Raw genomic sequence first — 15,423 nt, 5'->3', positions numbered from 1 at the left:
AAGATAGGATGAGGGGACACAGGCAACTGTTGTGGGTTAAATGTTATTCCTGGGTGTTGGACACAAAACTGACAGTAACTTCTGACTTTTTCAGTGTTGTTTCAACCACACATCCAAAAAGAATCAGACACCAATATAATAAAGTTATTATTATTTTGTAGGATGAAGAAGTCACAGGATGAAATCAAAGATGACGCCCAGAACTGATTTTTTCAATAATGCAAACAGACGAGAAGTAGGAAAGCAAGGTTTTTATAAAGCAATTATATAATATCAAGCTAAATTCAGCTGATGAAAAAGAACTTTTTGTGGGAAAATAAATTAAAACCTGTGCTTAAATGAAAATGGGATAGAGGAGCTGACATGCAAAAGAAGTGATTTTTAGATTAAGTGAGGGCAAACCTTGATGCTGCAAACAAGGTTAATTTCTTCAGTATAGTAATTTAAAAATTGACTCAAATGTAATGACGTGCACAGTTACCCCATGCCTCACTGCCTGCCCTGGTTTGAAGCCAGAACAATATTTCCACCTGCCAGATTTGAGTGTCAATGCCTTCAGTGTAGTGTTCAATTGCAACAGCAAGATGTCCAAATCTTTACTGTTTTATCACAAAGCTGTAGGGACACCAACAAAAACTGGTACAAAAGTGAGTCTGAAAAACCCTTTGGTTTCTCTCCTAGAAACATATTAGGCCTTGGATGACTAATGGAACATCTCTATGCCTGAGCTGCCTCATTGATGGCTTGATGCCAGGTCTAGGAGCAAGCCAAATTTTGAATTCTCATAAGTCAACAACAGAAAGGAGAAAATATTTAGTGGGAAAATAAAAGGTGGTCCAAGAACAATGAAAAAAAAACCAACTCGAAACCAGTGCGGTTGTCTAGATCTACTTTCCTTTTCTTCTTTGATTCACACTATGAGTCTGTGAAAGACCATTTTTACCCCTTCTTCCAGACAAATGTTGTTAGAGGAAGTAAGTCCACCTCCGCAGCCATGCCTTTGCCCAGCTGCTGAACTCCGCCGCTCCCTCTTGCAGTGGCACTCCAGAGCCAGGGCAGCCCACAAGGAGAAGGGAGGGGGAACAGGCTGGCAGCTGAAGGGCAGCACGGGCTGCAGCCACCAGCTAGCACAGTCTGAATCTCCTGGACACCGGTCAGTAGCCATTTCATATATTGCTAAACTTGAACTATAAACTGCAATTGGTAAATCTGCAGGATTCATCAAAATACACCTGGCTAACCTTCAAATTATCAACTATTACAGCTCTTTGGTTACTTTGGAACTGCTTCTGCTACGTGACATTAGCTCAAGGCCAGATCTGCAACTGTCTGCATCAATCTGGCGAAGCTTTCTGCAGAAAGGTGACAGAGCAGAGAGGGAACAAGCTCTCTCCAGAAATGGTTAATCAATAGCTTGCTGGGTTGACTCAGTGCCATTAGATACAGTAGTGTATCCACTGTATATAAATTGTGACATGTCTTCTCTTTCATTCTCAGCCACCTCTCCTGCCATCCTGGTAGTTACCCATTTTCCACTTGGAAGCTTTTGGGCATCACCAGAAATGTTCCTAGCATCCTGGATCTGGGGAATGGCAATAATACTTTGTTGTGTGTCTTGGTTTCTTCTAGGGAGGAGGAGAAGGTAAGGACTCTTTCTGTAAAAGCATTTCAGTGTGCGTGGCCTTTATTTATGTCAGATATCCTGTGTGCATCACTAAGAGAACTGTAGTCAGACATATGCAGGACAGCACAGACAATGCTATAGTTTGGTCTTTTGAGAGATTTATGCTCCAATCAAATTTTTGTGTATGAACTCTGCAATAATAGTGTATTGATGCCTAGGGGTAGCTGTAGATATACATTTATGCATCAGTAAGGTAATTAAAATATGAATATGTATGTCCTGATTTCCTAGATTTCTGGGCTGTAATTTCATCCATATTGTAATCACAGAGAATACCTACTTATATGTAATTATTGTTTAATATCTACTTACAAAGATTTTTATATTATATCTAGTAACAAAATTTAATACAGGTAATATTTATGTATGAGGTATATTCCTTAAAAGCATTTATCCTACTGACACATTTATATAAGGAGCGAGTAATTTGCTTAACTCTTTTATTTTTTAATTTCCACAGTCATTTTCTAGTTTAATTTTTAAAAGTTTAATTTAAAAAAAAGGTGAAAATAATTAACTTAATTCACTGCAAAAGCTGAAGTATTATATGAAAGTTATTTCAGCAGTCATAATGTCCTTATGCAGGAAAGCTGTTTCTACTTAAAAAAGAAAATAATTTAAACACAGGCTTCACTTTAAGTATCTTAGCTTAATTTACAGCATGTGCTTGATGACACATTGTCTGAAACACTAGCTCTTATGCTTACTGAGGATCACAGCAAAATTCCCATATTTTTAGAAAGATCTGGTCTATTAATGGGGTATGCCAATAATAACAACATTTCTATGCTAAAAAGTTTCTTTGCTTGGTATTCAAATTAAATTGTGGATAAAATTGTCCAAAAATGTATGAGATAATATCAGCGTGATGGATTATTTATTAATTTGACAATGTCATAACTGTGTTTTAGCTAATGGCAATAATTTTGCATGTGGACATGTGAAAAATATACATCTGATCCCAGGAAAAGAAATATTACATAATCCAACTGGTTTATTATGTGTATTATTATGTCTATTAATAGTTAAAGTTGTTCTTTCTTACAAAGCTTAGCTCTTAAAGGGGAGAAAAATTACTTGTAAATAAACTACTTATTTGGGATTTTTTTCTTTTTTTTTTTTCGCATTACACATAGCCTAACATCAGTATTTTACATACCTGATAGTTCTGGAGAAGACATCTTTATACATAATTTTAAATGGAGCCTTTGTTTGTGTTTTGCAGGCGGCAAGGTGAGCCACCACTTGAAAATGGGTTCCTTCCATACCTGGGCTGTGCCTTGAAGTTTGGTGCCAACCCCCTTGCATTCCTCAAAGAAAAGCAGAAGAAGCACGGCCACATCTTCACTTGCCATGTAGCAGGGAAATACATTCATTTCCTCACTGACCCTTTTTCATACCATGCATTGATGCGCCAGGGAAAACACTTGGACTGGAAAAAGTTCCATTTTGCTACTTCTGCCAAGGTATTCCTGGTTTTAATATCTAACATGAAAAGTATCTGCTGGCATACCCAGTTAATCCCTGTAAACATAACTATGCCTTTGGATAGTTGTGGATTGGTTTCACATTTCTGCACTTTAACTGGTTTAAAATATTGAGGTCTTTTCTTTCCTCTTCCTAAATGGAAAAGAAATTTGCAATGATTTGGATTGTTCTAAGACAATACATTATTCTAAGACTGTATATTATTTTGTTACATTGTTATCCTTCCCTCTAGTAAGCTATGAAGTTATGCTTTGGCTTTTGTTTCTGTTAGACTTTATCATCCAGGTAATGACAGGCCTTACTTATCATGCATACAATTTATTTTGTGACAGGCTTTTGGGCATGGTAGCATTGACCCAGCGGAGGGAAACACCACTGAAAATTTTCATCAGACTTTCATTAGAACCCTTCAAGGCAATGCCCTAGATGCCCTCATTGAAGCAATGATGGAAAACCTCCAGTATGTCATGCTGCAGTCAAGAGCACCTAAGCTTCAGTCTAATACCTGGGTGACAGAAGGACTTTATACCTTCTGTTGTCAAGTGATGTTTGAGTCTGGCTTTTTAACACTTTTTGGTAAAGAATTTAATTCAAATAATGACAAAAACCTATCATCAAAGCAGGAAACTGAGAGAGCTCATATCCTAAATGCCCTTGAAAACTTCAAGGAATTCGATAAGATTTTCCCAGCCCTCGTGGCAGGGCTGCCTATCCACCTGTTCAAGAGTGCCCACAGTGCACGTGAGAAGCTGGGAGAGGCACTCCTGCACAAGAACCTCCTGAAAAGGGACAACCTCTCTGAGCTTGTCACCCTGCGCATGTTCCTGAATGACACCCTGTCAACCTTCGATGACATGGAGAAAGCCAAGACTCACGTGGCAGTGCTCTGGGCCTCTCAAGCAAACACCATTCCTGCCACATTTTGGACCTTGTTCTATCTTCTTAAGTAAGTCCCAATGCTTCTTGCTCCCAAACAAGCAAAATATTTGTCTTTCAGAAACCAATACATTAGTACAGGCCAATCCACTCCTTGATACCTCATCAGTGATAAAAAACTTACTGTTTGCAACAGAAGTGCTGTGCTGTTCAGGACTTCCACAGAAAAGCCCTTCACCCATCTGAGAACAAGTGGTGGTAGCATAGAGCAATTCTTTAGAAGCTATTTTTTTTGTTAAGAAACAGCACTCCAGGGCAATGCTACACTTTGTCAAGAAAGCTTTGGAGTAAATCTGTATGATATGACATTAAAAGTGCTAGTTGCACTCAAAACATTAATTGTATTAAAGGCTACATATATAACTAGACATTTTTAGACCATCTCACTAGAGCAGGCAAAATGAGGTTTAACTTCATTATTGTTTTCACAGATATTTAATAGAAAATAATTTATGTGTTGATAGATCCCACTGAAGCTCTACTGTAGATTGCACCTGCTGAGCTTGCTACTTGTGAGACAAGTGCACGGCTCAGATAATGCTATCAAATGTCCATTTTAGAGTAGGCCTTTCTGGATTATCTGCTTCAGCATAACTAATTCTGAACTATTTGTCTAAATTCCTAGCACTTTTAGTTATCATATCTACTTCCAATGCTAATTTTTGAGGTTATTTAGTACTTTTTTGCTCCAAGAATGCATTTGCTTTAGATTTTCTGGACTTGGAGTCTTTTAACACCCTGATTGTGCCTTCATCAAGACACAATTGCACCCTCTTTTATTTTGTCTACATATTTCACCAAAGCTCATATATTCCATGTCTGAAAGAAAGGCTAGACGATGAAGGGTACTATGTGGGCTCTTAGTATTAGGAAGATTCTTTTCAGCTAGACACAATATTGTCACATCAGCCAGAATAAATGGTGTTATAAAACTGATCTATATATCTGTTCCTAAACTTTCTACCTGCAGTGGGGCTATTTCCTAATCTACAACTGGCTGTTTTTTTCTTATTTTTGGCATTGCTTTTTAGTGCCGGTACTGTTTGTTACCTGAATTACACACATCAGTTCTGTCCCACTTGTCATTGCAGACAAAATCAAATACTTGGGATTCCTTTATTTTTCTTTTTTTTTCCTTTGAAGTTATCATACCTTTGCCAAGACATGAAAAAATGTAACTGCAGCATTTTGCTGCAACATTTTTATTTTAGAAGGTTGTACTTGTTGGTCAACAAAATAAATTTTGGTCAGAAAGAAAGTTAATAGCAAAACCACTTCTTAAAGAATTTTTAAATTTATGTTATACCTTTGCTCTTTTGATCTTAGGAGTCCAGAAGCAACGAAAGCAGCTACCAAAGAAGTGCAAAGTGTTTTGGAAAGTGCAGAAGAGAGTATCAGCTTAGATGGCAAACATATTTCCTTGAACCGGAAACAGCTGGATAATATGCCAATACTAGGTATGACTATTTTATGCAGGATTTTTTAATGCAGAAATCACACTACAATTTCCATGGTCTTCTGTTTATTACCATATAAATGCTTGCTATAGAATTCCTATGGAATTAGCAAAGAAACAGTAGAAGAGGAAACTATATATTCCTTAGCAGTAGCCAACACAACCAGGCTTCCCAATGTCCCAGGTGGTGAGACTATCAACATTCACATGAACAAGGTTTTTTCATGGGTAATGGCATGTCTCAATAACCCTACACTGCTACATAACATAGACACACAGATAATTCTGAAGAATATTTTGTTTGATTATGTCTTTAAATCAAATAAAAAGGTGTTGCCAAAACTTAAATCCCTATTCTTATCATGTGAAGCAATGTTTTCTAATACCATTACTTCTATTTCCTCTCAATATTTTTCAAATTATAATTTTTCAGAACTTACAGAGAGTTTTTATAATGCTGCTTTTTAACTACTGCTACTTTAAAAAAAAAGTCAGCTAATATTGAAACAAAAACTTCACATATTACTTTTTTTCTGAGTATGGGTTTCTATACAGGACCTCTTAAAGCTTCAGAAAATTCTGCTCACTGCACTGTTTCTTTTTCTTGTTATGTTTTCAGTTTTCACTAGTTTGGTCTTTATATCAGAGTGAAAATATATCTCACTTTTGAACATTCTGTTTCATCCATTCTAAGCATTCTTTGTGGCGAAAGCAGATTAGGCTCTCTGTGGTATCTGCAGAAGGGATAGAAATGCTATAAAGAAATTAGAAGGATGCTTTCTTAGCCATTTAGAAAGTTAATATTAAAACATTTCTTCTAATTAAACTCAGGGTTTGATAATGGCTCTGAAATAGCTCAATATCCATGACCTGCCCCCAGTATGTGAATACACTGTTTCCATGGCAATCATTCCTTGTCCTCTCCCAACAGACAGCATCATCAAGGAGGCGATGAGGCTCTCCAGTGCATCCATGACTTTCCGAGTGGCCAAGGAGGATTTCACTTTGCACTTGGAGAACGACTTTTACAACATTCGCAAAGATGATGTTGTAGCTCTTTATCCTCAGCTGCTGCATTTCGATCCAGAAATCTATGCTGATCCCTTGGTAAGCATTTTTTGCAAACTGCATTAAACTTGGTGCTCTGGCAGAAGTTAACAGGCCTTTGGATAAAGCACTCATTGAGGTGCCCCATGACTGGTTCTCTGTTGTACCCCAGACAGTCTCTTCTTACACCTGAAGATGTGATAACAGGAAACAAAAAAATAAATAAAGGCAGTGAAAACACTATCTTCAAAACATGTTTTAGTGTAATCAAAAGCTGTACTACCAGCCCCAGACAGCCTTCTACTTACTGCCTTCCTCAGTGAGGGAAAATCACCATGATGAAGGTCTTCGAAGAAGGATAAGGAAAATAGTTTCCCAAAGGCACAGAATTAGAATTCTTCCAGTTCTCCTTCTGCTGCATGAACAAGAATGCAGGTTACAATCCTCATTTTTAGAGGTCAGGAAAGAAAAGGGGAGTTACGAGCAAAGAACCTGGGATCCTGTCCCACACAACAGAACTTCTCAGAGGCTACTCTTTCTAAAACAGCACCATGGGGGCCGGTGGTACTGTACGATGCTTATTGCTGGAGACATCCCTTTCCCAGCCTGCATTTTGTCTCTTAGCAGCTTTATCTGGCTTTTGGAGGTATCCAAATACCAAGGAACCCTTTTGTGTGTTTAATTGCAGACATTCAAATACGATCGCTTTCTGAACGAGAAGGGAGAGGAGAAGACCGACTTCTACCGGAACGGCCGGAAGCTGAAGCATTACTACATGCCTTTTGGGACAGGCATAGCAAAGTGCCCGGGCAGGCTGTTTGCTGTCCATGAGATTAAACAGTTTTTGGCCCTGATTTTTTCGTATTTTGAGATAGAGCTTGTGGACAGTAATGTGAAGTGTCCCTCTCTAGATCAATCCCGTGCAGGACTTGGTATTTTGCAGCCCTCCAATGACATTGATTTCAGGTACAGGCTGAAATGCTTATGAGTACATGTTTTATATTATGCATATACACTATGTGCTAGTAGTACATAAATACACTGTATATACTAACAGTACTAAATACACTGTATAACATATGCTTTATATACATTTTATGTATATATGCAAATGAAATGCTTCAAATCTTGGGGGGAAATCTATGTGAAGATGCTAATTCACCATTCTAATGAAAAATGCGCACCAGTGTGGTACCAGCATGCAGTGGGTTTTATGCTCTCTTTTGATGCAAATGTCTCCCTTTTTACCAACCATTTCGAAAGGCAAGTTAAGATTTTCCATTGCATGTGTCCAGCAGCCAGGTTTTTTTTCTGTCAGCAAATACTTTCCCACAGGTAGAATTTCATGAGCTAATTCATAATAATTTCAAAATTGTACTACAGTTAAAATATAATCTTTTCTATAATTGAAATGTTGGGTAGGGGGCTGGGCCTCCTCACAGGTGAATAAAGTTTTTGTTGTATAAAGGTAGATTCACAGTGGGGAGGGGAGAGTTTCCTGGGGAATTACATTTATGGTTTTATGAAAAACTGGAAGAAGACTTGAAAAAAACCTACAGAAATATTCACGTTCAAGTGAAACATCAAAACTTGTATTGTATTCTTTGTAAGATACTTATTTTTAGAAAGTGCTAACTGTGTTAAAATAAATTATATTGGCTGAACCAAATGCCTCTCTAGACTGTTTGTTGTTTTAACATCTTAACATTAGGGTTTATGCACTCATCCAAAGCCACACAAACCAGTTTTAAACTAGCCAGCTCAAATGCCAATATGGAGATAAATAAATAAATATCTACCATATACTCACCAGTGGTTCTGGCTACATTTAGCCTATTGCCTAAACTCCATATTTCCATAAGCCTCTTTAGGTCTTCCTAGTCTAATTCCATTAAAGTTACCATGGGTAGTAGTATGCCCACACATTTTATTTTCAGTGGTGGCATGTCCATAAGAACAATAGTTTCAGGGTTAATATAATTTAGTTCTCTCTAACATCCCTGTCCTTTTCTGCTGCAAGTGGTAGATGTATGTACATATGTCACAAAAGTCCATTTTTAATGCAATTTTTTTGGTCTGAAAGAGATGGCTTTCTTATCATTTGCTGAAAAGAACAAATGGACTTAAAACATTGTTTTTATCCTGCTTTTTTTCCAAGAACTTAGGTCTGACCTTTTGTCCTTAACTCAAAAGATGAGACACAGGACTATTTGATATTTTCAAATTTCACATTCTGACAAGCCTAGATAATAGAACTCTTCCTAAATAATGATTTTTTGATTGAGTTCTACAATTACTTTAAATTTTCTATTCCTTTTTCCTCTCACTATCCACCGTGCTAAATATTCAAAGGTTAATAAAAAGATTATGCAGCATGTGCATTACACTTTATTTTGTGTGTAACACACATTTATTATCTCTGTGTTGTCTTTATAATTTTATTTAATCTTTTTGCATTTTCAAAGGAGAACAGGGAACACAGATTTCTTGCACCATGTATAATATTAAACAATTCTCTATAGTGCAAGGGGGAAGTTGAATTATTACTTTGTTTCGCTTTGTAAGGGTAGTAGCCAGTACAGCTTCTTTTCACACTTCTGCCAATTATATTTCGTATGATTCATATAAATGATAACATATTAAATGCAAGCTAATTTGGAGAGTGAATGCAAGCCTGACATGCACCCTGGTACGTTTTTATCATTAGAGTATCTGCTTCTTCTTTCTTGAATAAGTCCTGCTTGAAACAGAAGTTTTTGAGGGCAGCAAGGCTATGTAATATTTTAAGAAAAATACACTTCCTTCAAGAAAAGGAATTCAACATGGAAAACAACAACAGAGAAGAGATAAGACAACTGCTAAACTAATTCTAGGTTGCTTCAAAAATTACGCCTCTTTTACACCCCACTGTCTGCTTCAAACCAACTGCTCCAGACTTTTTTGGCTGTGGTTTAAGGGGTTCCTGTGAGTTCCTTTGGTCAATGAGAAATTGAAGTATTCAGTAGCTCCTCAAGTTGATCTGACTTTCAGCTTCCCAAGAGTGGGAGAATAATGGAAGAATGGTGAGGAAGATTGTGAACATGGTCAAATGGCTTGCAAGCTGAGGTGTCAAAAACCACGTACATCATACCAGTTATTGTTTAGCCTCGTGCTGGACAACACCTGTGTTCAGATAACATAGTCCTGAGATAGATTTAGAGGTATCCTGTTGAGCATGGGTGAGATTCCTGTCCAGCTGTGGGAACAATCAAGCAGTAGTAAACTACACTGCATGAATCCCTGATACAGAGGGGAAAAGAGAAGGTTTGGTGATCCCCTAGCACTCAGAGAGCTCCATGGTGCCTGCATCCCTGCCTGTGTGCCTCTGCCTGGGTGCTGCTTTGGGAATCCCGCCACTGGCATCACGATTTAAACCCAGAGAATAACCAAGCACCAAACAGCCAGTCACTCACTCCCCCAGCAGCAGGATCAGGGAGAGAATCAGAAGGGTAAAAGCTAGAAAACTTGTGGCTTGGTTTCAACAAAACCAAATTTTCTCTTCATTTCATCCATGCTGTTGTGGTTGTTCCTGTGTCCTACCTGAGCTGGTTCACACACCAAGGAATACTGACAACAGAGAACTCAGCGGAAGGTAAAAACATCAGAAGATCACTCCACAGATTAAAGTCCAGCTCTGAACACTGTGGAGAAAATAATGACTAAAATGCAGAACCACAAACTGGTGGAAATCAGCACTGTCACCAGACAGAGCCCCGCAAGGGTGGCTCAGGAACTCCTGCCCAACCTCCTGTGGCACCATGGTTCTCACCACGCAGCCTGGGCCAGTCCGTTCTTGCTGGAATAGCAGCTCTCCATGGATGGCTGGACAACATAACCTACAGATTGATATGCAGTGTATAGAACAGGTGCAACCAGCCCTTTCTGCTCAGCTCTGGACTCCTGCAGCCTGAGGATGGTAAAGCATGTCTGCAGAGGACCCTTCTTTTTCAAACTGACCTCATGTTATGCAGATGAAAAGTCCCAGTATAAGCCCCTAAGTATGATTCTGCTTTGTGTCAAAAGACACACAGATGAACTGTTTGAATAGCTTGGATATGGATTTCCTTTTTTTTTTCTTAATACATATTGGGCTATATACAAGTACTTTTGCTTACTGCTGTAGCTGCTAATTTTCTAACCTCAGTTAAACCCTTATTAATGGGGTTGCACAGATGCAAGTGAGGGGAGAAAAGAAAGTACAAGGTCTGTGGCACTATGCCTCAGCTAATGTAATCAAATACTTCAGCAATCAATACTCATCTGCCTTGCCAGGGTCACAAACACCACAAGGTTATACCAGGGCAATTCTTTCTGCTGCCTCTCCTAAAAGCGGGACTTGTATTAAGACAGGAAAACAAAGAAAAATAATACTAAAACCATAAGAGAAATTAGAAATATATTGAGCAGATCCAGGCTGGTAGCAAGCAGGCACCCTCTACTGTGGGCTATGTGAGTATTTCACATTGTATACTTGCTATTTATAATGCATGAAGAGGTATGGGCAGAAGAGGAGCCACAGCCTCAGCCTTCAGGTGGGCACCCTAACCATTAGGATAGCTCAGGCATTTTTCTCAGGGAATTTGTAGCGTGTTTACTCAAAAAAAAAAAAAAAAGTAACAGGCTCAACAGGATGATTTGCATGACTTCCTGACAGTGCCCTTACAGCCAAAGTGCTCTCCTAGTTGAGAGGAGATTCAATTTCAGTTTGGGATTGCAGTCCCTGAGGAAGTTAGTGAGTTCAGTCTTTCCCATAGCCCCAGGGGACAACTCTGTGCTTGTGGTTGTCCTGTGTAGGGTAAGTAAGAGTGAGGGATAACTCTTGAGGAACACATAAGTGTAACACAGATTAGGGACACCAGCAAGGTTAAAAATTCAGATTTTTTTGGACTCAGATGAGCTGGACGTTGGGCTGGACAGATGCCTCTGAACAGTGATTTGGGGATTAAGAGCAAGGCACAGCCAGCTGAGAGAGACCATGTGGCTCATAAGCCAGCAGAAGGAGGATGAGCATTTTGGCTGAGCAGATTGAACCTAGGCAGTGAAAATGTTCTACAGTTTTTTCAGGCTAAAAGAAATCTTTACTGATCATGGAGCTCTTGGAAGGGACATGGTGACTTTACTAATGAAACATGACACCATGTCAGAAAACAAGACAGTTTTACATTTCTGAAACCATGCTGGCCACAGCTGTTGTAACAGTGCTGAGTTCAGGCAGCCACTCTTCAACATGTCAACAGTGCTTTTGAGCATAGATTTTTCAACCCTTCTTCAATTTTTTTTTTATCTTACTGTAGGAATATCAGGATAAACTGGTATTTCTATTATGAGACCTCTTATGCAAGTTTCTGATGAAATAAAAGAGGAAGCAAAAAGAGGAAAAATCATGGGATCATTTTTCTGAAAGCATGAAATACATTTTAGAGATAACTATTGCTTAGCTGATGATAGCGTGCTTCAATTTGTTCATGGTCTTGGTCTAAACAGAGAGCTGTGGCACCATAAATAGGTATTTGCCATTTATAAACTGCACAGAGTGTTCTATCTGAAAGTCAACAGGCTGAAGATTGGACCATGATCTTCTGATGCTCCTGCTCATTGTAGGGAATTAGACTAGATGACCTTCCCACCCAAATTATTCTATGATTCTATGGTTCTAATTATCTACTCTCATTTATACCACCAGCTCCACACAGTTAAAGAACATGCAGATGAGGCTTGATCATAATTATGTTTAGCTGCATACGGGGGTTTTGGTGGTAAAAGCAGTGGCAGATTGCCTCCTAATAACCTTGGAATTAAATAATAAAGAGGTTACATACTATTAACAGGAGTGCTATCAGTGTAAATACCCACCTTGCTAACTCTTGTTTACTTTAATTTGTTTTCTGCCAAGACAGACAACTCTGTGGGAGACACATTTCAAATCAAATGATCTTCAGTGACCCGTGAGTCATGAAGGGAGAGAGAGGTCACTTCAGAACAATTCACTGAAGAGCCATAGATTTTTAAAATGAAAAGTTTGTTATACTTAAATCACCTATAAATAAGCTTCTGTGGGTTCCAATTATCTTTTTAAAGATAACAGTTATTACTAAAATTTGTCTCATCAGATAGCAGGATACCACAGACATTTTGAAAGATTAACACACCTTGGCTGCTGAATCTCTGTTGTTTTGAGAACTCTTTAGTGCAACTGGCCGTGTAATTATTTCTCAGTAACATTTGTGTAACAGTCAATTGGAAAAGGATTGAGAAAGGCCCTCATTAATTACAGACTTGGGACATAAAAACACCCAGAGGAAGAACATTAAACATCATAGGCTGGAAAAAGTCAAGCTAGAAGTCACTTCACCCTAGGTGTGGAAGGAGCTCCCCTTCACCCAGGGCAAGAACAAGTAGAGCTTCCTTGGAATGCTTGGGATTTGTGCAAGGTTCCTAAAGAACAGACTTGCTCTCAGAGGTGCTCAGCAGCTTTCAAAAAATCAGCTGGTTTTCTGTTGGGTTCTGGAGGGCTTTGGGAGGCCTCCCTGTTTGTGTTAGCTGCAGTAAGCACCCTGTGCAGAGCACTGGCCGGCAGGAGCACAGACTCAATCCCTGCTGTCTGCCCTGGGATGTGCCTGTGGCTCTGCCAGCTGCTCCAGGGCCAGACTCGCCTCTCACTGGGTTTGGAGAGAGAACAGCACCAGACCCCACCTCTTCTCAGCCCGTGTTCCATATGGACACCTGGACTCTAAAGGTAAGCCAGATCCTGCAAGGGAATTGGAGGCAGATACAAACATTTTGTGCCTGTGACAAGCTCTCGTCCCCCCTTGAGGCGAGCTTCCATGTCTGGTTTGAGGCACAGGGTGAGGAACATTGGCCCAAGGGTTGAATCACCAAGCAAGAGGGGAACTGAGTCTTGATGACCTGCAGTGACCTCAGCTCTGCTCTTCTCTAATGATAATCGCTCCTCAGGCTGAGGGAAAGACTTCTCTGCTTCATGCAACATTTCAGCTGGACTGCTCTGCCCAAGTAAGCAAAACCTTGGAAAAGTAAATACTTAAGGAGACACTTCCAAAAAATACATCCTCCATATTGAAAGGAGAATTTCATATCTATTTTTTTTCTTCAATGTAAGAGCTAGGAACAAGGGATAATATCTTTATAAGAATTAAAAGCTGACCTTGAAAACAACAGGGAGAGCCATTAATTATGCAATCACATGAGTTGTGTTCGCTGTGCCTCATACTCTTGGTACATTAGCTTCTTACATGTGTTATTTAGACACAGCAAACTTGGCTAAACAGACCAAACAACTGTTGTCCATTGAAGTCCTATGTCAGGACTTAGAAGAAATTCTCCTGTGTCTGGAAAAAGATTACAGTCAGAGGACTGTCCCTAAAATCCGTTGATTTAATAATCCTGTGAATTTGCAGAAACTGTAGCCAGAGAATAGGGGTGCTGGATGCAGATATAAGGCATACACCACGCTGCAGAGGTGTCTGCAGATGAGGTTCCTAGTGAAGGCGCTGCAGTGCCACAACAGAGTTGCCTGGCTGCAGTTCAGAGGACCCCAGCTCCCTGCGGATGTTTGTGGTGCAGGCAGAGCAGAGGTGAGAGATGAAGGCCAGCACCATCTTGCCCCATTAATGATTTCTAAAGTTAAATGGTAGCAAAAATTACTTGCTCATTCCTCAGCCTTTGCTGCTAAGAATATTTTCACAATCATTTTTTATTACTGATATCATTTCCACCCAGATAAGGACTTGGTATAAGAATTGTACAAGCACAGAACAAAACCAGCATGCTTCTCCCAGCGATGTCACAATCTAAGGAAAAGACAGGGTGAAATCACCCATCTAGAAGAGGGCAAGGAATGAACGAGGCAGCATTGCCAGAATGACAGCTAGTGGTCTGAAGAGACCAAGAGGTCGGTTAAGGTCAAGCATATCACTGATACCAAAGCATCTTGATCTGGTCAGATCTAAAACATTAGAACTAGGCAGTTAATACCAGATAACAGAGACATGAGGATTAAGGTACAAAGCTCCTTGGAAGCAAAAAAGTTTATATTTGGTACTATAAAGAATTCAGGATAAGGTAGCAATGGAGGAGGAATGACAACATGGATAAACACTCTCTGTGGCAAAAATACCAATGGATGTAGCAGGGGAGGAGAGGACAGCACTGAAAAATTACTGCAGCACAAGGAGGAAACACTTGGGTGAATGTTTGTTAGGAGAATGGCTATGGGAGGCTATATCTTATCAGCAGTTTTGCAGAAGGCAAAACTGACATTTGAAGGAGATCACGGACAGTGACTGAGATTGCTGATGGGTGACCAAGGGGGAGTGAGGATGGGGTACTGATTTTGAATCTTGGGCCCAACTGAAGACATTGTGAAGCAGCATCACTTGAGTGAAGCAGATATAAACTCAGTTGATGGGGAGCCAGAATAGCACTTCAAAGCAGTGCTCCACAATGTGATTTTTTTAATGTGCAATCATCAAGCCGTGAAGCAAGAAAGGAACAGAACACGAACAGCACAGAAATAAATTTGCATTAGGTAACAATATTTAGGGAGGAACAAAAGGTTAAGGGAGGGCATGACAGGGTGGCTCTGAGAAGATACAATAGGATGGAGCCAGAAGATGAGGAGAAGAGGTCTGCAAGAGCATGATTCTGTGGAAACCGTGAATCTCAATTTCCAGAGTAGACCTCAGACAGACCCTATTCCAAAAAGTTACTCTGTAAATAAAATACAACAGGCTGAGTCCACATGCATGTACTATGC

At 39.5% G+C, this 15,423-nt stretch overlaps 1 protein-coding gene across 1 annotated transcript; it reads left to right on the top strand.

The window, feature by feature from the left end:
- The first annotated feature begins 1,035 nt into the window (after positions 1 to 1,035).
- LOC102033927 (cytochrome P450 7A1) lies at positions 1,036 to 8,162 on the top strand. Its single transcript, XM_005418329.2, has 6 exons — positions 1,036 to 1,642; positions 2,910 to 3,150; positions 3,505 to 4,118; positions 5,435 to 5,565; positions 6,496 to 6,671; positions 7,300 to 8,162. Exons 1-6 carry the CDS (start codon positions 1,476 to 1,478, stop codon positions 7,597 to 7,599), a joined length of 1,629 nt encoding a protein of 542 aa, XP_005418386.1. The 5' UTR covers positions 1,036 to 1,475; the 3' UTR covers positions 7,600 to 8,162.
- The last annotated feature ends 7,261 nt before the right edge of the window (positions 8,163 to 15,423 follow it).

The sequence above is a fragment of the Geospiza fortis genome, unplaced genomic scaffold (genome assembly GCF_000277835.1).
Source record: "Geospiza fortis unplaced genomic scaffold, GeoFor_1.0 scaffold53, whole genome shotgun sequence".
Taxonomy (NCBI): domain Eukaryota; kingdom Metazoa; phylum Chordata; class Aves; order Passeriformes; family Thraupidae; genus Geospiza; species Geospiza fortis.
Note: the sequence above shows the minus strand (reverse complement) of the source record. Positions and strands in the feature narration are given on the sequence as shown.